This window comes from Achroia grisella, unplaced genomic scaffold (assembly GCF_030625045.1).
Source record: "Achroia grisella isolate CSIRO2021 unplaced genomic scaffold, CSIRO_AGI_Agris_v1 utg168, whole genome shotgun sequence".
Taxonomy (NCBI): Eukaryota; Metazoa; Arthropoda; class Insecta; order Lepidoptera; family Pyralidae; genus Achroia; species Achroia grisella.
This window is the reverse complement of record NW_026712669.1, coordinates 405882-430800: the sequence shown is the minus strand read 5'-3', so window position 1 is coordinate 430800 and position 24919 is coordinate 405882. Positions and strand designations below refer to the sequence as shown.

Genomic DNA, 24919 nt, shown 5'->3' with positions numbered 1-24919 from the left:
TTGGGGAGGATTAGGGGCGGGAAGACAGTGAAACCGCAGCGAAAATGGAAGCCTAGGCAGGCAAAACCAAGTAAGGATATGTAATAATTAGAACCATCCAACTGACAGTATACCCATACAATACTGATATAAATACATAGTTTTTGTAAATACATATATAATATACATAGAAAACACCCAGAACGATATTAACAATCATACTCATGAATACATATGTTGGTGCCGTGCGAGGAATCGAACCCGCGACCATTGGAAGTAAGACGGTGTGTTAAACCGCTAGACCACCGACAACGCCATTAAATATGGACTAATAATCCATTGCTAGCGATGCACCATGTCAGGTTGACCTCTACACGGTTCACCCTGGAAACCATTGTGGTAAATTATCATTTGCCAAGATAGACTACTGTAATGACCCGACCTCCTGCGTAACCCGTTATCGCAGGCTAGGCGGGTGCATAATTCCATTATCATCCATAAAAATATCACACAAAAGTCCACAAGTCTTTTTATATTTACATGTTTATTTATTGTCTAGATTCCGTCATGATATGCTACTTCAAGCTATGTCCAATGCCGGCACCCCGGCCAATCTAAACAACGAATTCCGCAATAGAAGAGGAACTTTATCTATCCAACTGTAAAAAAATCTAACAATAACAATAGTGTCGTTTGTATATTCTAATAAATTGTAGATTTAAAATGTGCGCAAGTCGCAAATAATGTCCATTCATAAAATGTACACTAAAAGATAAGTTTTCTAATTTTCGATGTTGCCATTGCATATTTGTTTGTTTTATAATGATAAGGTTATTTTTAAATAAACAACATAATATATAATTTGTGTTTTCTTGTATGAGTGTCGATGAATGAAATTAAAAACCTAAGGTTTTTTTTAATCGTTTGATGAAAAGGTACACAGACAAGCAATAAAATTTATTATACTTATATAATGAATTATACTACATATTAATAGTATATAATATTATCTTATTTGTGTAAATAGGTTCTTCCTGGGGATTGTTAGTATCTATTGGGAATTAGAGATCGGTTACATTGTAAAGTATTTTACAAACCATACATACGTATGGTTTCAATGAAAAAACTATTTCAGGTACCTACTTATATATGTACTATGTATGTAGTGTAAGGTCGGTGACAAAGAATAAAGTTTGAATACAAATATATTCTGTCCGTTCCAGCACCGTACAATAAGACGTAGAAAACGACTCTATTCATATATAATTAACATCAATGCTGCTCGTAGCAACTGATTTGCGACATCTTTTATTTGCAGTAAAACGTGCTTAAATTTTGTAATAAACAAAATATCTTGCTAACTTTATGTGCACTATTGTGCACATCATTGCACAGTTTATATTCGCCAAAAGTGCCAAGCACAAATCTTACAGTCTGATTGTTAAAAAATATATTAAAGATGGCGTCATTATAATCTTATTCGTTTTTTATATTTTACCTTCTGTAAGGTTAAAAAATATATATTTTTTATTATTCAGGTATCTCTACTACCTAAACTGTATGTGTTTTCCTGAGTTTAAAATAATTTGAATCGGCTAAACTATTCTGTACATTAACCAGATGATACTATAATTATAACAATACATATGATACAAAAAAATATGGTTTTTTTATTTACTTCTGTAGTTATTAATCATATTATACTTATCAACTATTGTTATTAAAAATTATTAAATTACTTGCTACATACATCTCTGTGTAGTAATATGAACACTATAGTATGGCAACCCTGGATATAAAAAAAATTGGTTTGAATCTGACGCAATCTACTTTACTCAATTTCAAGTTTATTTGAACTATTTTACTTTCTCTGTAATATAACTTATTTGAGTTAATTTTGTAATATTATCACAGAGAGTAGTTCATATGAGTCAGTTCTCCTATTTGAAATTAAGTGGCCACTTTACTTTCATAGATTTATAGTTTAGGTTAAGTGCGGCAGTGTCTGATTACATATCATGCCGTATCCTGGAGATTCTGGTGAAAATGGGAATATTGTGTATGGAAATGGGCGGCAAAATGGAGGCCAAGCTTACACCGTGAAACAGGCTTTCGCAGAAGGTAAGATTTAAAATTATAAGGTTATTATTGAAAGAAAACCAATCCCATTGAAATCGTCTTAAAACGGCGCTTCCTTAATTGGATACTACTTTCGACCCTGAATTTGAGTGACGGCGGTATGCTCGTCTCCTGCTATTTGGAATCAAAATTATCCAGCATAATGTGGACATATCAAGTGTTACTTTCACCACAGCATTGACAGTAGGAAATGCTTCTAAATACCCCATATGGTATAATAGTCGTGAAGGTATATTAATATTATCTTTAGATTTTCCCTTATTTTATAGTATCTAAACTTTATTCACAACTTTGTTATTAAAATATTTATTTGCTGGAATTTTTTGGCATGTAATAATTATACAATGATTAATAACATGTGAAGAATTACACCATTAATCTTTCTAAAATAACTAAAATAAATAAAATACAACGCTTTAAAAACTTGTCTGTTTATATATCATATTGTATGTTGGATTCTATTATCTGCATTTAGGCTCTCATATAGGGCTGCGTGTAATACCAAGACTATTGAAGTAGCTAGCCAAACTTCTTCCAGAAGTTCAGAAACCTGGTGTCTTCATAGGCTCCATGGAGCGACCTCACTATTCCAATGTTTTATGTTTTTTGTGTTGTCAGAGTTAGCAGCTGTTTTTTCGGAGAGCAGGTCTGATAAAGTACTGTCTGTAGCTGCATGCATATCTCTGTCTATCTATTTCAGTCAAACTGCTTTCTTAAGCTCTCTGCTCTCTGCTTTTAAGCAATCCTGGCCGATTTTGGTTAAACAGATAAGGCTGTAGAATTAAAGGACTCTATACTATAATTTCACATACTGACACTCAGTACTCAAATGTCACATGGTAAACTGTTGTCTTTGGAGCTTCTTATATGTTTCGGTAATGATTACCCCTTACTATCAGGTTGACTGTCAGCTTGAATTAAACTAATATAAAAATAAATTACAACCCTTATTTTATGTTGATATAACGATGCACAGAATTTTTGGAATTAGTGAATATAATATATCTTCTATAGTATACATTACCATTTGACGACCTCAGTGGTCTAGCGGTCTAGGATACCGCTTTATGACCTATGGTCGCGAGTTCGATTCCTGGCATGGCACAAACATTTGTATTCATGAGTATGATTGTTTATGTCGGTCTGGGTGTTTTCTATGTCTAATATGCATGTATTTACAAAAAAATATATCTATTTTTTTTACCATAACACAAGCTTTAGCTAGCTTAACTTGGGTCTAGATGGCGCTGTGTGAATTGTCTTGAGATTATTATTATTATTACTGCTGTGTTTACTCTGGCAGTGGAGATGTTAGGATAAGCATGAAGTCAGGTTGGTTAATATTGGGCAGAGCATTGCCAATGGATAATAAAAACTTGTATTCAACTGTTTTATTACTTTTATAACAGAAATTAAATATACAAATTAAGGAGAATACATTTCACACAGTACATTTAACAGAGAGAGAGAGAGAGAGAGAGACATGTTTGACATATTTAAGACAAGTTAATAATAATAATAATCATTTATTCAGCATCATCCTACAGAGTAAAGAAAAGAAAACTTAGAAACTAATAATTCGCTATGAGCTGAAAGGGCTCACTCTCCTCCACTCAGCTGGTGCCGCAGTGTATCACTACAATGCTGATTTTCAGTGGAGCCATTTGAAAAAAAGAAATAGCATTCTTGATGATTTTAAATATATAAAATGAAGAGTGACTTAAATAGATGAATTATAAGTATGTGTAATCAACAGAAGAAAAATATATAAGTATAAAATTTCGTAAGAGTGTTGATTGAAAGACTTAATTGTGTAATATAATGTAGCTTGAATATAATATAAGTAACATATTTATTCAATATATACGTATATATGACTACTGCATTTATCTGCCACATTTAGGATTTTTAAACTTGCGAGTAAATATTTTTTTAAATTATATTTAAAATACGAAACTGAATAATATTTTGAATTGGGGGTGGTAAATTGTTCCAGCATTTCGACATATGTATATGTAAATGACTATTACATCATTACCTATTACATACATTTACCAACCAATCTGATTATAGTACACTTACTGATTGCGGATATACCTACAGGGAACAAAAAAAAAATAGTTGACAGATTCTTGAGATTGAGTAATAGAGTATGATTACATTATATATATTTAACAGTTACATTATTGTGATTATTGAACTAAGAAATGACTAAATCAAAGTCCAACTCAAAATAATTTATTCATTTCCAACATCTGTCACATGAACATTTACGTTTTTTTTACTATTCCTACTGTCCATTTCGCCGAGCTATTTCAGTTGAGGACTAGTAAGAGACTAGAATGCTTAAAGCATTCCTTAATTTCAGTGTTACGAAATGCAAAAATTTTATTTTAATTGGACGGGCATTTTCCAGTCACTAGTGTGTTTAAACAAACGAATCAATTTTATATATTTTCCTGTTTTTGCTACATTTATCAATAAGGCTTCGTTTCTATTGGTTATAGAGTGATGTTATTTCTTTCCTTTCATGAATAAATAGGTAATCTGACACAAAGATTTTTTAATTTGTTGGTTTTGAGATTAGTGTGTTCAGCGAAAACACATCAGCTTTATAATATTAGAATAGCGGACCCAGCAATAATTTTTTCGCCATATAAATTAATATATCTATTAAAAAATAAGTCCCATGAAAACCGGTTTAGCCATTTCTTTCGGTCTTTCATTACAAAAAATAATTTTCAAACTTGTCTGTTTCAGAGATTATCATGAACTAACAGACATTACTTTTTGATATAAGTACTATATGTATTTTCATATGCTATCCGTGATTAGCTATTTGATTTCAAAGGGACACATAAATTTATTTATATCGATATTTTAGGGAATAGATGTTAATTTGAAATTACAAACAGACAGTACAATTCTATTTATTTCTATGGATGTGTTTAAACAGTCAAATCGCACGGAGCGCTGATTGCGTGAACGTTAGCTATATTTTTTGCTGATACATATTTTACGACATGGCTGCCATCTTTCAATATTCAATCAAGTGCTGTCCGGGCACCCAATTGGTGTAATTGTCGGTTGGTTACCACCAGACGCGTCTCATTACGGTCTGTGTTCTGTAGACGGTGACATTTCGTAATGCTGTCCATTATACGTACGTAATAGTTTTTATGTAATTACTTTTTTTATGTAATGTAATCTATACATTTATACGTATAAATAAAATTGGAGTGTCTGTTTGTAATATTGAAATAACCGTTTTTTACTACATGCATATGAATATAAATACGGTACATCAAAATAACATTTTAAAAATTTTTGTCTGTCTGTCTGTTTGTTCCGGCTAATCTCTGAAATGGCTGGACCGATTTTGACGGGACTTTTATTGGCAGGTAGCTGATGTAACAAGGAGTAACTTAGGCAACTAGAAGTTAAAAAATTTTTTTTTTTGTAAAATTAAGTTAAATTCCACGTGGACGAAGTCGCGAGAACAAAAAAATAATTGAAAAATAAAGTTAAATTCCATGTCGCGAGAACAGCTAGTTTGTAAATATGTTTGATATATAATTACTATTAATTTGATACGTCACAGTGTGAGTGTTCAGGTATACTCATAAATTTTTCATACAACATGTGTATTGTTCATTTGATATGAATAAACAATGTTATCATTGCAACTAATTGATTTTCATGGCAATTTCCAATTGTACGTAGTTTTGTAGTACGGAATATGTTCTATAACCTGTTTTAAAGGATTTTTTTATACTATATATTTTTATGGGATATGTTTATCGTTTCATTTACATTTTCACTGTATTTTTTAAAAGGATGTTTTCACATGTACCCTTTATAATATAAAGGCCTCGGTGGTCTACCGGTTTAGCACACCTCTTTACTTTTGGTTGTCGCAGGTTCGATACCTCGCACGGTGCAAACATTTGTATTCATGAGTATAATTGTTTGTATCGGTCTGGGTATGTAATATTATGTTATCTGTGGTCTGGGTGTTTTCCATGTATAATATGTATGTATTTACGAAAAAAAATAATCTATGTACTTGTATCAGTTATCTAGTACCCATAACACAAGCTTTAGGTAGCTTAACATTTGTATTCATGAGTATAATTGTTTGTATCGGTCTGGGTATGTAATATTATGTTATCTGTGGTCTGGGTGTTTTCCATGTATAATATGTATGTATTTACGAAAAAAAAATATCTATGTACTTGTATCAGTTATCTAGTACCCATAACACAAGCTTTAGGTAGCTTAACATTTGTATTCATGAGTATAATTGTTTGTATCGGTCTGGGTATGTAATATTATGTTATCTGTGGTCTGGGTGTTTTCCATGTATAATATGTATGTATTTACGAAAAAAAAATATCTATGTACTTGTATCAGTTATCTAGTACCCATAACACAAGCTTTAGGTAGCTTAACTTGGGTCTAGATAGCGCTGTGTAAATTGTCCTGAGATAAAAAAAAATTTCAAGTTCTATGGGAAAACAGTAGCGGAGTCAGCTTGTTTACCATAATATTATTCGTGTTGTAACCCGAAAAACTATATTAATAATATATTTCACGACTGTTAACCCAGAGGGGATAGTCAGAGGCTTCGTTATGGCTGTATTACATTATAATATTAAATCAAAATATCTTTATACATAAAGGTCTATTATAGAGAGGTTCGAAATACCTTTATTTATCAAATTCAAATTCAAACCCAAAATATCTTTATTCATGTAGGTCTATTACAGACTCTTATGATATGTCAAATCTACCGTCAAATCGGAATGATTTCGAGATGAGAAGAACTGACAAGAAACTCAGATCTTATTCTTCAATTGTGGAGAATGTAGAGTCGACCAGCGTATTCTATTGCATTTTTGTTACATATGTTTTTCTTCTATTAATTGAAATATGAATTAGCACATATGATTTTTGTTGTCGGCTAGATTTGAACAGCAAAAGTGTATCATGTAATAAGGTTTTGACCTCGAATTTATTTTATATACGTCATATCATACACTATATTCTGAAGATATTCTGTCGATTCAACAAAATGACCAATGCGACCTAGATGCTGTATAGTCATTTTGCTGCGTACCACAATAATCAGCAATGTCGTGACTGCAGAATCTATATTCTAAACTAGTTACCTGCCCAGGTTTTGCATGAGTATAGTAATATATTTTTTAAATGTCGATTTTGTAATAAAAATCACTTAAGTGTGATGCTCATGTTCCTTTCAGAGAGGTAGGCATATAGATTCCATATTCTAAACTAGTTACCTGCCCAGGTTTTGCATGAGTATAGTAATATTTTTATAAAATGTCGATTTTGTAATAAAAATCACTTAAGTGTGATGCTCATGTTCCTTTCAGAGAGGTAGGCATATAGATTCCATATTCTAAACTAGTTACCTGCCCAGGTTTTGCACGAGTATAGTAATATAATAATAATCTCAGGACAATTCAGACAGAGCCATCTAGACCCAAGTTAAGCTAGCTAGAGCTTGTGTTATGGGTACTAGGCTAGATAACTGATACATATACATAGATATTTTTTTTGTAAATACATAGAAAACACCCAGACCGATACAAACAATCATACTCATGAATACAAATGTTTGTGCCGTGCGAGGAATCGAACCCGCGACCATCGGTCGTAAAGCGGTGTGCTTGACCCCCAGACCACCGAGGTCGTCATAAATTAAATATATTTTTTACATGTCGATTTTGTAATAAAAAAATCACTTAACGGTGATTCTCATGTTCCTTTCAGAGAGGTAGGCATATAGATTACATATTGTAAACTAGTTATCTGCCCAGGTTTTGCACGAGTATAGTAATTTTTTTTTTAAATGTCGATTTTGTAATAAAAATCACTTAAGGGTGATTCTCATGTTCCTTTCAGAGAGGTAGGCATATAGATTCCATATTCTAAACTAGTTACCTGCCCAGGTTTTGTACGAGTATAGTAATATTTTTTTTAAATGTTGATTTTGTAATAAAAAATCACTTAGGGTGATATTCGTTTTTTTAGTAGATAGGGTGATTCAAGAGGAAGGTTTATATATATGTATATATAATACATGTACACCCGAGCGACGCCGGGGCGAGTAGATAGTATTTTATAATGCTATTACTCTTCCTATTATTAAAATTTACAAGAGAAAGAGAATTTTATGGCTTGCAGAACTGCTTTCTGAGAGGTAGGGAATTGTTGGTAATAGGAACTGGAAGCTCCATTGTTAGCGTTTTTTTATGGATGATTATGGAATTGGCAAACGTAGTGTAGCACGCCCCGCAACTAGGTGGAGCGGCGACATACGTAGGGTTGCGGGTAAAAAATGGAAGAGGGGCTGAAGATCGTGCCCAGTGACGTGCCTTGGAAGAGGCCTATGTCCAGCAGTGGACTGCAGTGGGCTGATGATGATGATGATGATGGGATGCTAATAAATTGCTAGTGATGGAGTAATTAGTTCACAGTAGTAACAATCCCTTTACCCACGTTAGCATTGCATTATGTCAGGTTGACCTCCACGTGGTCCCCTCTTAGGAACCATCCTACTCAATTACTCAATACCGGTGAATTCACCACGATTGGCTAATTGACCTAACGTCTAGACATTGCAGAGCTTGTGTTAAGGGTACTAGAGAGCTGATAGAAATATTTAAATATATTATCTTTTATAAATACAAATATACACATAATAATCACCAGATCGGTATAAATAATCGTACTAATGAATACAAATGTTTGTACCGTGCGAGGAAACGAACCCGCGACCATCGGAAGTAAAGCGGTTTTCAAAACCGCTAAATCGTCGTTTTAAAATGTTAAGATATACAGTACAGATATTATTAAAATAAAAACATTCAATTAGATAACAACCTGAAGAAATATGAATTGCTATATTATTTTGTCAGAGTATATTTATTTATTTATTCTTTTGCACACAAAAATGTATACATGGCGGACTTAATGCCTGATGGCATCCTCTACCAGTCAACCAAATATATGTTAGGTATTATACAAGGTCAGATCGCTAATTAATAGTCGATTTGTATTCATTTTAAATATCACTTGCACAGCTCTAAAGTTATTTTTAAACCAATTTCCAGAGTCATGGCTTATTGGTTTAACTAGACGACTTCGACACTAAAGGTCGTTTGTTCGAATCTGGCTGATACCAAAAAAACTTTGCAGGGTATATTATATTATCTTATTAGTATTAAACGCGAAAGTTTATGAGTACAAACATGCATCCATGTTTGTTACTCTTTTACGCAAAAACTACGAAACGGATTTTGATGAAATTTTACAGTAATATAACTTATGCATGAGAATAACATATAGGCTATATTTTTTAATGAAATTTAACACGAGTGACGCTGCGAGCACAGCTTGTATTTTTTAAAATGCAGAAATGTAAAGTTACAACAATGATTTAAAAGAGAAATATCCAAGTGGCTTTTTATGATATAGATTTCCGAATGAGCGATAGATAAAAAAAATAAATATGTCTAAATACTTTTAACAATTATTTTTTCAGGAGGTCTAAAAGCAGGGGTGTCACATGCGGCGCGGGTCACCTACAGCGTGCTGTCTCGTCGCAAAGCCGCGGAAGAGGGCGCCGCTCGTCTCGCCAGGGTGCTCTCGGCTTTGGACCTCACGGCTCTGGGGGTCGGCAGCACCCTCGGCGTGGGGGTGTACGTGTTAGCGGGGGATGTGGCGAAGAATTACGCCGGGCCCGCTGTCATACTGTCTTTCCTGCTGGCTGCGGTCGCCAGCGTGTTCGCTGGTGAGGAACGATGATTATTTATTTCAAATTCATATCGTTTTACTAAAGTTAGTAATTCGTTTTTGGCAATTGCGTAAGGTTTTACAACAAAATAGAAGAGTCTGTTATATCTCTGCCTGAAAATAGATTTAAATGTCAAATAAAACACATCCTTTGCAAAAAAAGCTTACTATAAAATTGAAGAATTCGTTATTTTTTTTATAGAAAAACTTAAAATCCGTAGCACTGACAATATTATCTGATTACACTAATAATGAGTGCGTAGCGATTTCTGTGTTGATTATCGCATGCCTCTTACTTGTTATACTGTAATTATTTACATAATATAAAAAAAACATCTATTCAAAAGAGCAACAAACAAGTTTCTTGTGATGAATCTGCATTCCGAATGAGTGGTAGAATCAAAATATGACTATTCAAAAGTGCTTGTAATGAGTTTATTTGAATAAAAATTATTTCTATTTCTATTTCATGTAGGTCTATTACAGACTTTTATGATATGTCAAAATTACCGTCAGTTCAGAATGTTTTCGAGATGAGAACTGACAAGAAACTCAGCTCGTATTCTTTTCAAATTAATATTATTATACATATTTACAATAATACAGATTAATTATTAAATTCAAACTTGGGAGAATAGTGTCCACCAGCGTATGCTATTCCAAAAGCAAATAGTCTAATCAGTGTTCGCAACCCATACAGACCAGTCCCCACAAGCAGCTCCCGTTTACGAGTATGACGGAGTAATATGATACAGTGCTAGTGGTTTAGTATCTTTTCGACTAATACTGTACAAATGTGCATAGTCTAATCAGTGCTCGCAATTCAAACAGACCAGTCCCCACAAACAGCACCCGTTCACGAGTATGACGGAGTAATATGATACAATGCTAGTAGTTTAGTATCTTTTCGACTAATACTGTACAAATGTGCATAGTCTAATCAGTGTTCGCAACCCAAACAGACCAGTCCCCACAAGCAGCACCCGTTCACGAGTATGACGGAGTAATATGATACAATGCTAGTGGTTTAGTATCTTATCGACTAATACAGTACAAACGTGCATAGTATAATCAGTGTTCGCAACTCAAACAGACCAGTCCCCACAAGCAGCACCCGTTCAAGAGTATGACGGAGTAATATGATACAGTACTATTGAATAATAATAATCTTAATAATAATAATCTCAGGACAATTTACACTACGCCATCTAGACCCAAGTTAAGCTACCTAAAGCTTGTGTTATGGGTCCTAGATAACTGATATAAATACATAGATATTTTTTTTCGTAAATACATACATATTATACATAGAAAACACCCAGACCGATACAAACATTCATACTCATGAATACAAATGTTTGTGCCGTGAGAGGAATCGAACCCGCGACCATCGGACGTAAAGCGGTGTGCTAGACCACTAGACCACCAAGGTCGTCATGAATAACTAATACTGAATAAATGAGCATACATTGTTCCAGGTCTATGTTACGCAGAATTCGGTGCCAGGGTGCCAAAAGCCGGCTCAGCATACGTGTACAGTTATGTCTGCGTGGGGGAATTTATAGCGTTTCTAATTGGATGGAATTTAATATTAGAATATATTATAGGTAAGTTATCTAAAAAATATATTATATATATACAGTGGACCCGCGGTAATCCGGCCCCCCTTGTAATCCGACATTGTCTATTATTTGTTATTGAATATTACTTTGACAATATACTTCAGAGTGCATATACATATATATATATATATATATATAACATAGAATCTTATCACTGGATCTGTAATTTGTCGGATTACAAGATAATCTTTTGTAAAAAATTCCGGACTATAAGCAGCACTCTATAATCCGACAAATACGATAGTCCGACACTGCCCTGCAAAACGTTTGTCGGATAACCGGGGGTCCACTGTATATGTATATAATATAAAGAATCATCATTGGATCTATAATTTGTCGGATTACAAGGTACTCTTTTGTAAAAAAATTCGGACTATAAGGGGTCTTAGGCAGTACTCTATAATCCGACAAATTCGATAGTCCGACACTGCCCTGTAAAATGATTGTCGGACTACCGGGGGTCCACTGTATATATATATAATATATTTTTTATTATGATATTCCAATATATTGACGACCTCGGTGGTCTAGCGGTCTAGCACACCGCTTTACGTCCGATGGTCGCGGGTTCGATTCCTCGCACGGCACAAACCTTCCTCTTTAATTACTCTATCTATTAAAAAAACGCTTCAAAATCCGTTGCGTAGTTTTAAAGATTTAAGCATACATAGGGACAGACAGCGAGAGCGACTTTGTTTTATAGTATGTAATGATTATTTATTTATACTCAAGGTGCTGCGTCGGTAGTGAAGGCACTCAGTGAATATCTGGACTCGTTGTTCAATAAGGCGATCTCGTCGTACCTACAAGCGGCGATGCCTATGGACTCGCCGCACTTGGCCAGCTACCCCGATTTGTTTGCTTTTGCCGTCATCATGGTATTCTCTGGTAAGCCATTGTACTAATATTATAAACGCGAAAGTGTGTGAACAAAAAATATGTTTTCTATGTATATTATATACTACCTGTACACGCGACTTCGTCTGCGTGGAATTTAGCTCTATTTTTCTAAAATAAAAGTAGTCTAAGTTACTCCTTATTACATCAGCTACCTGCCAAAAAAAAAGTCCCGTCAATAACCGTTCAGCTGTTTCAGAGATTAGCCGGAACAAATAGACCGACAGACAGACAAAAATTGTAAAAAATGTTATTTTGGTGTACGTACCGTATTTATATTCATATGCATGTAGTAAAAAACGGTTATTTCAATATTACAAACAGACACTCAAATTTTCTTTATATGTATAGATGTATAGATATATTTACAAAAATCCATGCATATCAGCTGTCACATAACACAAGCTCTGCTAACTTGAGACTACATGGTGCTGTGTGAATTGTCCTGGGGAAAAAATTGTATACATTTCATAATATTTGTATATTTTCAGTGGCCCTCGCATTTGGCGTGAAAGAATCGTCGAAATTCAACAATTTCTGTACGGGCGTGAATCTGTGTGTAGTGTTGTTTGTCATCATATCGGGATCGTTTAAAGGTAAGTGGTCGTTTATATACATTACCAACACACTTGCCCGTAAAATAGTCTAATTTTACTACTTCTAGATGTATAAAGGAGCTCATAAAACACACGTGCGTTATGAACGCAAATCTATATTAATAATTCCGTCAAGAGGTATGTTAGACTCGAAAGAAACCTTATGTGAATAACAAAACATAAATAAATATTGATTTCGAGTCGACAACATATATCCGCAAAATTCGGATTATGGAGTATTTCGTTAAATTCTAATGACACTGACAAACAAACCGCAGTCGCCATCTTTTCATTTCACTGGCATTTTTTTCGGTCGTTGACGTTTCGAGAAATTGTTTTTGACACTTTTTTATGATAAAAGAGTATGTGTTTTTTCTTTAAACCTGAAATTGGCCGATTGCGAGACAAATTTGCCAATTTTTTTTATTAATCTGTTTTACGATCTGGATACAAGCCAATTTTAGCCTAACTTAAAGTTTACAAAAAAATAAAAATTATTTGTATAAAAACTTTTGCACTTTTTATTTACTATATTTATTAAACACAATGAACGAAGCTTTACAAATCTATGCCTTGCTTACTTTTAATGTTCCATGAGAACCGATGACTACAGAAATATCCACCCACATTTCACCCGAGCGAAGCCGGGTTTTCATCTAGTATAATATAATAATAATATTTGTTCATGATGCACATTTACATTTTAATTTACTGTAGTTCTACACTAGGCTCGCAGGCCTGTATTGTAGAGACTGGAGTGACTTATTATTGTGTACATTTTACATGTTTACCCTTTGTATTAATAGCTATTTGAAAAATGGAACTTATAAATAACTTAAAAATAGTGAAGTTATATTCCCTAACCGCAGTACGAATGAGATGACTGCGTACAGAGATGAATGGAAGAGAAAAACATATTACGCCGACCACAAATAAATGGGATAAGGAAGAAGCAGATGATGATACTGCGCGGCGCCAGCCAGTAGGAAGCGTGCCGATTTAAAAAAGTAAAATGGCGGGAAATGCTTATCACTTTAATAATTATACTTCTACTAACTGTTTTAATAATTGACAATCAACAATATATAATGATTTTTTTATTGCGTTCCCTCGCAAGTGTGTTGAAAAATCAACGTACGATACATGTGTGTATTTAACATACTCGGCTCTATTACGCCCATGCTTAGGGCAGGGCCGTCCTTCACCTATTAGAGGCTCATTGGCATGGCACATTAGGATAATGGCTCCATTATCCTAATGTGCCAAGAGCATGGTCATGATGTTCATAGGGGCTCCCCTATGAACATAGTAATAAAGCACTATTTTGTTAGAATAGACAGTCATTTTTTAACATGACTGTATACGGATCCCCTGCGTTGTTTTAAAGATTTAAGCATACATAGGGATGGACAGACAGCGGCAGCGACTTTATTTTATACTATATAACTAGCTACTCGCCCCGGCTTCACACGGGTGTACATGGGGCCGTTCAAGTATTACGTAAGCACTATAGGGGGGCGGGGGGTATTTTCTTTGCTTATTTTGGATGACATGGGGGTGGGGGAGTCTGTATGATGATTACGTCATCGGTCGTAATTTACTTTTTTACACAAATGGCAACCCTCACATTGTCTTTGCTAAAAAAACAATACATTAATTAAGAAATGTTTACGTAAGCATGGGTGGAGGGGGTAAGAGCTTTGCTTACTTTTGCTGACAAGGGGGATGGGGGGTAAATAATTGTGATAAATCTGCTTACGTAATACTTGAACAGCCCCCATGTATTATATATATTAACCTTCCTCTTGAATCATTCTATCTATTAAAATAAACTACTTCAAAATCCGTTGCGTAGTTTTAAAGATTTAAGCATATATAGGGATGGACAGACAGCGACAGCGACTTTGTTTTATACTATATAACTAGCTACTCGCCCCGGCTTCGCACGGGTGTACATGTATTATATATATTGACCTTCCTCTTGAATCACTCTTATCTATTAAAATAAACCACTTCAAAATCTTGTGTAGGTTAAAAAATTAAGCATATATATATAGGGCCATCCCTATGGTCTGTCCATACAGACAGCGACAGCGACTTTGTTTTATAGTATTTAGTGACAAGTGCAATAATTACTATTTGGGCGTGACTAATAACAATTTCTTCTACATACATCCGTATCAGATAGCGAGGACGAAACCTCTAAATAATTCTACTTAGAACTTAAAAAATGGTTTACTTTTAATATTTTATATATTGCAGCTGATAGCAAGAATTGGAAGATTCCTGCCTCCGAAGTTCCCCAAAATACTGGCAAGGATTTCGGGAGCGGTGGCTTCGCGCCGTACGGGTTAGCTGGCATCATCAAGGGTGCTGCCGTATGCTTCTATGGTTTTATAGGTATGCACTGTTAACTTATAATGGATTTTTTGTATTTGACGGCCTCGGTGGTCTAGTGGTTTAATATACTTTACTTCCGATGGTCGCGGGTTCGATTCCTCGCACGGCACAAACATTTGTATTCATGAGTATGATTGTTTGTGTCGGTCTGGGTGTTTTCTATGTATATATGTAGGTATTTAGAAAAAAAATCTATACATTTGTATCAGTTATCCAGTACCCATAACACAAGATTTAGCTAGCTTAACTTGGGTCTAGATGGCGCTGTGTAAATTGTCCTGAGATTTTTTTTTGTACTATCATAGTAGCGAACAAGCATATGGCCTATCTGATGGATAAATATCGATGGATGGAAGAAAGTGGATTTGTAACTAGAAAAGCACAACATAACTTTACCAAAAATTCTTTTATTTTTGTAGCGCGGTGGTTATCACCTCACCACTGTAGCATTATGTATGATGTGATGAGATGTCGCTACATAATATATTGTTTATTAGGGGCTGTTCAAGTATTACGTAAGCAGATTTATCACAATTATTTACTCCCCATCCCCCTTGTCAGCAAAAGTAAGCAAAGCTCTTACCCCCTCCACCCATGCTTACGTAAACATTTCTTAATTAATGTATTGTTTTTTTAGCAAAGACAATGTGAGGGTTGCCATTCGTGTAAAAAAGTAAATTACGACCGATGACGTAATCATCATACAGACTCCCCCACCCCCATGTCACCCAAAATAAGCAAAGAAAAGAGCCCCCGCCCCCCTATAGTGCTTACGTAATACTTGAACGGCCCCTTAGAATGTTACTGTAGTATATAGGTAGTGAGTATACTGGTGAAGTAATTGTACTATTTATTGTAGACTAGCTATTCGCCCCGGCTTCGCCCGGGTGTACATGTATTATACATATACCTATCTATTAAAACCGCTACAAAATCTGTTGCGTAGTTTTAAAGATTTAAGCATACATCGGGACGGACAGACAGCGACAGCGACTTTGTTTTATACTATGTAGTGATTAGTAAGTTTATTTGATAGTGTGCTACAGTAGATACTGTTTTATTGATTAGTAACGCGTACATTCGACGCGGAGTCGAGACGTAGATTAACTTCATAGAACTTAAATCTCTGTTATCTGGAAAGGTAATAATAATAATAAATTTATTTGCAATAGATTTTGGGTACATACATATATGATGTTATACAAAAACATGGCCCTTGCAAAATCTGCTTACATCAAGCGTACAAATTTTAAGTTAATTAAATTATCGATTGTTTATATAATTGTAGGTAGGTATATGTCAATTTGTATATAAATCTAAATGTCATGAGGAACAATTTATTATTTTAGTAATCCAAAAACTCTTTAATTGAGTAATAACACTTGGAAACTAACTATTCATGCAGTTCTTTTAAATAATATTCCAGAGAGAGTTCTTATATCGTCAGGAAGCTTATTAAATACTTGTATCGCCATACAAAATGGACTCTTTTTTGTTATTGTTGTTGTTGGTACTAAATGGAAGGATCTCGAGTGTCGACAGAAATGTTACAAGTATTACATTTCAAACATTCACATCTCTTATATTTATCGAGTCTGTATTTTATCAACATAACAAAATAATAAGAAGTGGCAGGTACTTAGTTATACTATGTGCGCTGTAGCATGGTGCGGGTGAGTTTCATTTAACAATTGCGATATTTAACAGTTGCTAAATTTAAGTTACTACAGTTATCAATGATTTAATATATTACGAATGTGGTACAGTTGAAATACTATGTCATAATTTGTTGTTCAAGAGTGAAATGAAACTGTCACCCGCACCATGATACAGGGCACACAGTATAGTTATCAATGTACATTGGGTCAGGTTTCGACTGCGTGGCGACGGCGGGCGAGGAGGCGCGTCGTCCTCAGAAGACGATCCCGTTCGCGGTGGTGGCGTCGCTGCTGGTGGTGTTCCTCGCCTACTGCGGCGTCTCCTCCGTGCTCACCCTCATGCTGCCCTACTACATGCAGGTCAGCATATATAGGAAACCTATTAAGCGCCTTTACATTGTAGCAACACAGTTTTTACACGTGCCACCATCCACTTCCTAGAATCCTTATCGCACAGCACGTGTAAGATTTATTAGAAACGCAGCTGCGCAACCTTCAAGCCGTCGTTACCTGCAGCTGCGCTTAAAAGCGACACGTGTAAAATGGTATATTTAAGCCCGAATATTTTTACAATAACTACCCCTCCGATAGATCCCCTGTCCAATTCAAACGGGGATCGATATTACGACGGCCTGAGCCGAGGTTCGAACCCCTAGTGGTGCCCTCAGACTAAAGTCGTATCCGTCAGGCAGAAGTTGGCCTTCAGCCGCTCCATAAGTCCTTCCGCGGGTTTGGAGTGCCATCTGCACTCGCCCCATAACGTCCGGTGAAGCTGTAAAGGCCAGCTACGGCCAACAGCATTAGAGTAGTCCGAAAAAAAAAACAATAAACACACTTCTATTCTGTCCGTCGAGTCTATCATTGAAGCTCCCTAATTCTCAACAAGTAGGTCATATACTATTGTCAAAAACTACTGAATGGATTTTTATGGAACTTTACAGATATAGCTTATACATCAGAATAACATATAACATAATATATACAATTTCACCACGGGCACAGCTAGTATAATAATGTAAATCTATGTTGTCAATATACCAGGATGAGAAAGCCCCGTTCCCGTTCGTGTACGACCGGCTGGGCTGGTCCTGGGCCAAGTACGCCGTCAGCGTCGGCGCCATCTGCGCGCTCTGCTCCAGGTCAGTTATTTTGAATCAATATTGATTTTATAAGTGGTAGATTGTTAGAAGATATCTCAGTGGATACCTCAGTCTCGCCGTTTTCAGCTGCCATGCTTTCTTTGTTGCAACTTTACGTATATTTTAACTATGTTGGTGGCAATATATCGTACAGACTGACTGATGGTAAACAGTTACCGTAGACAATAAACGTTTTAAACAGCAGTGGTGTGTACATCAACTTAGGAAAGGTTAATATATCCTTCTTCTTTGCTTTGTGTTGTCCGCCTGGATTTATGTATGTATGTGTATTATTATTATTATTTTATTATGTTTATTGTATATGAAGGTGTCCGCTGAAAACCAGCGTCGTGGCACCCCGTCACGACATATGCTGAGCGGAGACCTAGTTGGTACTCTAATTATTAATATAAAATGTAAATTAAATTTTAAAAATTATTTTCAGTGTACCAAATAAATAATTTTCTTTCTTTCTTTCTTTCTTTCTTTCTTTCTTTCTTTCTTTCTTTCTTTCTTTCTTTCTTTCTTTCTTTCTTTCTTTCTTTCTTCAAAAACTCCACGTAGTAGTTTCTTCTGAGAAAACCTTGGCAGTGAGTTTATTCCACAATGTAAGTGTACGCGGGAGGAAGTTCATTTGAAACCTCACTGTCGGAGACCACTTAGGTTCCAGCGTGTGGAGATGAATTCCCTGTCAATGGCGAGTGGTAAAAAGTAGCCTTAGGTTCATGCGAACAATCCTTCAGAACACAATCCGTTGTATATTAGGTAATATACAAAGCTATGTAAAATTTCGCCTCAAGCTAGGTGGTTCGATACCGTTAGAGAGATCGGTATCATAGTCAATGGTTTCTGGTTTTCCTTTATCTTTATATAGTGTACGACGTTAAAACAAAGTCGCCGCTGCTATTTGTATGCTTAAGTACCTGATTTGCATGCAGTTTACAGTAATAGATAGAGGGATTCAGTGGAAGTTTTATACATATACTATACGTATATTATAATACATAAAAGAAATTTAATCATTTGTAATGTACCCGTGCGAAATTGGTAGTAATAAGTAAATAAACATATCCAGACCAATACGAATAATCGTACTCATGACTACACTTACATTTGTACTGTGCGCTGAATCGAACCAGCGATCGGAAGTAAGCGTGTGTAAATTACACCACCCAGACCTCTATAAGCGAATTGTGTGTATGTCTGTGCAGCCTGCTGGGCGCGGTGTTTCCCCTGCCACGCATCATGTACGCGATGTCATCCGACGGGCTGCTGTTCCGTTGTATGGGCCGAGTCAGCCAGCGATTCCAAACTCCGCTCGTTGGTACCCTCGTCGCTGGAGTCTTCACTGGTAATAATCACATATTATAAGCTGACTTTATACGTTCTTTCACGTGCGAATCGGCTTTCACGCAGGAAAGAATGGGCATGTAAATGTAGGTAACGAGAACGAGAAAGACCGCGCGCGCAAACAGTGTCCCGCGTACGTCATAAATATAATAATTGCAATTAATTATAGCTAGTAAGACAAACTCAATATTGTACTAAACACTGCCGTGTCTAAACTGTGTCCTTACATTTTACTATCGTTATTTAGTATATAAGATCTATATTTTTATATACATATTGTTAGTCTATTACCATCTGTAATATACATCGTCTCAACTGATAACATAGTATTATTACCCGCAACATAGAGTGTATCTTTACATAGTATAATTAAGTGGCTTCTGCTATCTTTTCGCTTTGATATTAATTATTTTGGATTTTAAAGCAGTTTTTAGCAATACACACAGTGATTCAAGAAGAAGGTTTATATGTATAATACATGTACACCCGTGCGGATCCGGGTGGGTAGCTAATATATATCCTTTTCGAAAATTGTAAATATAATATCATGTGGCAGGTACACTGGCGATGATCTTCAAGTTGGAGCAGCTGATCCATATGATGTCCATCGGCACTCTGCTCGCTTACTCTATGGTCGCTTCTTGTGTTCTACTGCTCAGGTATACTAACCAGTCAAGTTCTTTATAATTTAAGAATAGGCAACGAATATTTTAAAAGAATTACTGTTGTTTATTGTCCTTTGCTATTTTGTGTACAAGTGGTGATATAGAAATAATCTTTTTTCAATTAAACTTAATACAAGAACTTTTGAAACGTCATATTTACCACTGAATTCTACAATTGAATGTTTGTAGCATCTTTCTTGCATGCTTGTTGCTCTAATTAATATATGTTTTAAGTAAATACACATTAACAAGGTAGAGGCATGCGACTGTCATCTTAGACATCGCTAATTAGTTTAGACATTCACACATCAAAGAGGAATCTTGAAATTTTTTCAAGATTACTATTTTACTATGCGGCGTGTTTGGTTATAAAAATAAAGGAAATTTATCGAGTGTTTTACTTTTTATATCAAATCCTTTGCCACGCATCCAAAAGCCTTTCTAAGGTATATATTATAAAGTACCTGAGTTGTATCTGTTTCAGTCACTTTGTAAAATGTGTTTTGGTTAATCGGAACACATATAAAGGCTGAGATTTAAGCCGTGAAATTACGGGATTGGAGGCGTGACATGTTAGTGCCCCTAATGGTAACACATTACCGGTAACTCGAGTTATTTCATGATACGTTATGTACCTACATGAATATATAGGCGACGGTAATCAGTTATAATATGATGGACTAAGCGCGTTTGTCATTTCAATTGGATAAAAGTGTGTGTGTCCACAGATACGAGTGCAGCCCGGCGGCGCAGCGAGTGCCGGCGCCCGCGCTCACTGTACGCGGCGTACTGCGGCCCCTCGCGGAACTGATCCGGACACCCGCCCCCGCCGCGCCCACGGCCGCCACCGCCGCGCTGGTGGCCGCGCTCGTCTCCTGCTACGGTAGCGGTCGCTGATGTCTCCCCCGACTGGCGGCACCCCGAGCTCCACGGCCGCCACCGCCGCGCTGGTGGCCGCGCTCGTCTCCTGCTACGGTAGCGGTCGCTGATGTCTCCCCCGCCCCCCCCCCCCGCCCCCTGCTACGGCCGCGCCCACGGCCGCCACCGCCGCGCTGCCGCGCTGGTGGCCGATGCCCCCCCCCCCCCCCCCCCCCCCCCCCCCCCCCCCCCCCCCCCCCCCCCCCCCCCCCCCACCCCCCCCCCCCCCCCCCCCCCCCCCCCCCCCCCCCCCCCCCCCCCCCCCCCCCCCCCCCCGCGCCCACGGCCGCCACCGCCGCGCTGGTGGCCGCGCTCGTCTCCTGCTACGGTAGCGGTCGCTGATGTCTCCCCCGCCCCCCCGCCCCCCCGCCGCGCCCACGGCCGCCACCGCCGCGCTGGTGGCCGCGCTCGTCTCCTGCTACGGTAGCGGTCGCTGATGTCTCCCCCCCGCCTCGCCCCCCCACCGCCCCCCGCCGCGCCCACGGCGGTCGCTGCCACGGCCGCCGCCGCGCTGGTGGCCGCGCTCGTCTCCTGCTACGGTAGCGGTCGCTGATGTCTCCCCCGCCCCCCCGCCCCCCCGCCGCGCCCACGGCCGCCACCGCCGCGCTGGTGGCCGCGCTCGTCTCCTGCTACGGTAGCGGTCGCTGATGTCTCCCCCGCCCCCCCGCCCCCCCGCCGCGCCCACGGCCGCCACCGCCGCGCTGGTGGCCGCGCTCGTCTCCTGCTACGGTAGCGGTCGCTGATGTCTCCCCCGCCCCCCCGGCCCCCCGCCCCCCCGCCGCGCCCACGGCCGCCACCGCCGCGCTGGTGGCCGCGCTCGTCTCCTGCTACGGTAGCGGTCGCTGATGTCTCCCCCGCCCCCCGCCCCCCCCCCCCCACGGCCGCCGCCGCGCCCACGGCCGCCACCGCCGCGCTGGTGGCCGCGCACGTCTATGAGCGGTCGCTGATGTCTTATGCCGCGCTCGTCTCCTGCTACGGTAGCGGTCGCTGATGTCTATATTTATTCTTATGCATAAATTTCATTTCATCACAATCCGTTCAGTAATTTTTGCGTGAATGAGTAACAAACATCCATACTTACAAACTTTCGCGTTAATAGTTTAAAATATTCAAATCAGTGTAACTCAACTATAATACCATTTACTTGTTTCCAGGAGTGTGGTGCTTCATAATGATGTCCAGCATCAACCAGTACGGGGACGCCATCCTGCGCGGCGAGCCGGGGCCCACGGCGATGCTGGTGGTGGGCGCGCTGCTGGTCGTCTCCACGCTGTACGCCATCTCCAGGCAGCCGGTGTCAGAGAAGAAATTAGCTTTCTATGTATGTATCATGAGGGGTTATCTGCAAAGTAATTAATATATCAGGAAATCCGGCTCGAAGGACCATAACGATGTATGAGTCTGCTGTGAGTGCTGTGACCCACACAATCTGGATGCTATGATAAAATGAAAATTATAATGTAAAAAATTTGAAATTCATAAGGGGCTAAAATGTCCTACATGAATAAATGATTTTTGTATTTTGAATTTGAATTTTGAATTTTACACTTCTAACGTGTTCTATTGTCTACAGGTACCATTGGTCCCTTGGCTGCCAGGTCTCAGCATTCTCATCAATGTATACCTGATGCTGAATTTGGATTATATGACGTGGGTTAGATTTGGAGTCTGGATCTCGGCAGGTAAGTTGTATTGTTTTTATGGTCCTTACCAGGATAAAAGGAATAAGGAAGATGCAATTGCCTAAACACTACGAGAATATATGAATACTCAATAAGTTTATCTTCTTAGAAGCTATTTGGACGCTCTTCTTACGCTCAATATAGTAAGTTCAGTCCGGACGAACCGTACCGACGATTCGTTCCATTAAAAAATAAACTGTATTACTCTAATGATGTACAAGCTCTTTTGAAAAGAATAAGACCTAAGTTTATTGTCAGTTCTTAGCTCGAAAGCATTCGCAACTGATGGTAGATTTGACATATCATAAGAGTGTAATAATCCTACACGCTAAGCTATATACGAACTCTATTCAATGGCTGATAATGCCTTGTTCAGAGGCGAAACACGTGTTACATTATGGGTGTAGATTCAATAACGGTATATGATTGGTGATCAAAATAGGGAAGGTCGTAACGGTAGTCAAGTTTCCGCACTGAATTTTTGTGGTCTCACACACGATAAATGTAGCGGAATTAAACAAAATAATATAAATTCATTAATTAGTTATGTCTATTATCCATTTCTCAAATTCACAATGATTATGTTTATGAGTTGGACTCATAAAAACACTGAGCCTGCAAATATATATAGCTTAAATATATATACACTTTCTATAAATATATATTTCGTTTTTGTTGTCTATATTTATATTGTAACTTGTTACTCGCCCCTCGTACGGGGATACATATGTAAACCTTCCTCTAGAATCACTCTATGTATTAAAAAAACCGATTCAAAATCCGTTGCGTAGTTATAAAGATTTAAGCATACATAGGGACGGACAGACAGCGACAGCGACTTTGTTTTATACTATGTAATGACTCAAAAGCACTGAATAAATATATTCTATCTTTCTTTCTTTGCATATTACCCGAACGCGAATAAACAAACTGATCTTTTTTATATATTTCAGGTCTTTTGATCTACTTCACATATGGCGTATGGAATAGCAGCGAGAGGCGTCGAACCCAGGAGTCAGTACAGCTGACGCAGTTCCACGACAGTCAGACAGCGCTACTCAACAACGGATTACAGCACACGCTCGGCTGACAATCAAGAGTTAGAGAAAGAGAACAGCGGGAGAGAGTGGAGACGGGAAGAGATGTAGTCAGCCCAAGTGGTACTGTCATATCTTTTATATCCAGTATTTGAATTTTGTATTTTGTATTGTCAAACATTGTATGACTGCAAATGTACATGGTTGCTACGTATAGCGTAATCTCATACATTTATGTATGACGTTTAATGAGAGTATCTGACATAAACTTGTATATTTATAATAATAATAATATCACTGAACAATTCACACAGCGCCACCTAGTCCCAAACTAAGCAGAGTTTGTTATGGGTACTAGACAATTGATATGCATATATAAATACTTTTTTAGTCCTGATTAACGAATTAAATAAAATAATCTAGTAATAAACCTGACACCTGAAATATATTATAATATATTCTATGCTAGTTCAATTATATCTGTATGTTTAAATGAATTGAACTATTATGTACAACTTAACACAAACTCAGATTGCAATAAATTATTATTATTATTATATATAATCGAATTAGATGTTATTTTGCGGAAGTCGATTTCACTTCTTGATGGATTTGTATTATTTTGTTTAATTCCACTACAATCAGCATGTGTGAGACCACAAATATTCGGTGTGGTAACTTGACTACCGTTACCACCTTCTCTAATGGTGATCAAATTCCGACCATCATTGAGTCTACACTCATTGCGACACATGTTCCGCCTCTGAACGAGGCATCATCAAGAGCTGAATAGAGTCGGGTACAGCTCGGAAGCCTAGCCTTGAAGATATAGGTGCAGTAACTTTAATGGATAGGTATTTAATATTTTAGATACTTTTTTTTATCATATATATTTTATTGGATTGTTTGGGCTATTGTCAGATGTGTAGCACCTGTAGCACTGCGACCTACATAGATCTATTGTGCTCGCCCTTTTCAGAGTTCGCTACCTAGACTCGTCAGGGACAAGTTTTTTT

General features: G+C 37.5%; 1 protein-coding gene across 1 annotated transcript; it reads left to right on the top strand.

Annotated features, from left to right (window-relative positions):
* The first annotated feature begins 1811 nt into the window (after positions 1–1811).
* Positions 1812–24213, top strand: LOC131841416 (cationic amino acid transporter 2). The gene is made up of 14 exons (XM_059189733.1): positions 1812–2100; positions 9689–9937; positions 11418–11546; positions 12294–12449; positions 12950–13054; positions 15317–15454; positions 17324–17472; positions 18154–18251; positions 19463–19602; positions 20158–20260; positions 20995–21149; positions 22339–22505; positions 22758–22866; positions 23820–24213. Exons 1-14 carry the CDS (start codon positions 1998–2000, stop codon positions 23954–23956), a joined length of 1938 nt encoding a protein of 645 aa, XP_059045716.1. The 5' UTR covers positions 1812–1997; the 3' UTR covers positions 23957–24213.
* The last annotated feature ends 706 nt before the right edge of the window (positions 24214–24919 follow it).